At 41.8% G+C, this 1,808-nt stretch overlaps 1 protein-coding gene across 1 annotated transcript in view; it reads left to right on the top strand.

Annotated features, from left to right (window-relative positions):
• The first annotated feature begins 417 nt into the window (after positions 1-417).
• cyth2 (cytohesin 2) overlaps positions 418-1,808 on the top strand; it is a 9,922-nt gene continuing 8,531 nt past the window's right edge. Inside the window, exon 1 of the mRNA XM_027287427.1 lies at positions 418-627. Within this exon, the coding sequence (XP_027143228.1) occupies positions 561-627 (67 nt within the window). The 5' untranslated portion in view covers positions 418-560. The remainder of the gene's footprint in view (positions 628-1,808) is intronic.

The following is a 1,808-nucleotide window of genomic DNA, read 5'->3' as shown; positions in this document are numbered from 1 at the left end:
TACTGATAATTCTGTTTACACTGTGCCATATTGCCACACAGATGTCTTTTAGCTTGTATATATTTTTAGATTTGTATATTTTTATTTTACATTTTTTACATCTTTTACTTATATTTTATATTTCATGTTTATGCTGTTTGCACCGGGATAAGAGGGAAACGAAATTTCAATACTCTGTATGTCCTATACATATAGCAGCACTGACAATAAAGTTGACTTATCGGACCCCCTGCAGTACCTCTGCGGATCCCCTAGGGGTCACGGACCCCTGGTTGAAGACCTAGGACATTGTACATTAAATGTATTGAAGACAGCATCTCCATCCCATATTTCTGAACAGAGCCCGGCTGACACATTTCTGTCAAACTTCATCTTTACTAAAAACATTTTATTCTGAAAAACAACTGACCGGAAGTAGGCTACCCGAAAGTCTGACACCGCTTCCGGTGTCGCCACCTTCTTTGTCTCCGGCCCAACATTTCGACACCAGGGGCTGTCTGTTTTTCCCTTTTAGTTCTGAGGATATATTCACACATATATCCATAGTTTTCTGATATTGAATGACAGTCGACTCTGAAATATTTATGCCTAAAAGTAAAGCGCCAAAAATGGATGACCTGGACTACAGTAAGTGACGCTTCATCACGAGCTGCTCGCGAGCTAACCGCGGCTAGTCGTAGCTCAGTTTATTTGCACAGGTGTGAGACAATCATCATCTTTAGTGAAGTGATCGGTCGTATGTCGTCTTTCCCGGGAAGTATGCGTGTGTATGTGACTCACATTTCGGTTTGGACGAGCTCAAGCCTGACGCCAGCTACATATCGATTATTTATCAGTGTTTGCTCGGAGCTAACGTGTCTGTGGGCTTTAACACCTCCGACCAGCCTCCGAGTTACACACGGGTTTGTTTAAAAACGGGACGTGCTGACACTGTTAAAGCCGTCCTCGTCCTGGTGTCAGGAGCCGGGCTGGTGTAGCATGAATCAAACAGTGTAGTTAATCCAGACTGTGGGCGTGGTTGGTGTTTTAGAGCAGCTGTTTGCTTTGCAGAGTAAACACACTGAGAGTCTTTGGCTGCTGCCAGACACTGCTGAGCACAAGCTGCTACTCTGAGCTCTGTCTCCAAATATTGTTAGAATAAAATATGACTACTTTTTAGATACAACTTAGATGGTAGGCAGTAGCTCAGTCCATAGAGAGTCCAGTATGCACCAAAGTATGTTAGGTGGAGGTGCCAGTTCACCTCCTGTGCCCTTGAGCAAGGCACCAAACCCCCCAACTGCTCGCAGGGTGGCTGCTCATGCTGCTCCACATTTGCATGAACCCTTTGCATGTGTGTGGTTGTTTTTCAGGGTTTAAATGCATGTAAAAAAAATAATAATTTCCCTTCGAGGGATTAATAAAAAGTATCTCTTTAAGTTGGTCCTGTCTGTTACAACCCCAACCTTTTCACAGTTATAGATGGTTATAGTACTAGTGTTGACTTGTATAACTGTATAACAGTAACAACAAACATGAAATATTATTTAACAATCTGTGAAATTCCTGAGAAGATGCCTGGTTAATATGATGTCGACAGATTGCCCAGTTCTCCTTTTTATACAGTCTTTGTAGATCCTTTAAAACTGTGCTGATGGCATTGCTTTTATTGCAGATTTCACGACATTAAATTGATAGAAATTGTACTTTATTCATATGCCAACATCAGCTGAATAAATTGCTGTTTGGCCTTCATAGCACTGTGTTTTATTAGTATTTTATAGCCTATTTGGAGACCTCGGATCCTGCCCACATCAAAAATGTGGATG

The sequence above is a fragment of the Larimichthys crocea genome, chromosome XIII, assembly GCF_000972845.2.
Source record: "Larimichthys crocea isolate SSNF chromosome XIII, L_crocea_2.0, whole genome shotgun sequence".
Classification (NCBI taxonomy): domain Eukaryota; kingdom Metazoa; phylum Chordata; class Actinopteri; family Sciaenidae; genus Larimichthys; species Larimichthys crocea.
The sequence above is the reverse complement of the archived record's forward strand: the minus strand, read 5'-3'. Positions and strand labels throughout refer to the sequence as shown.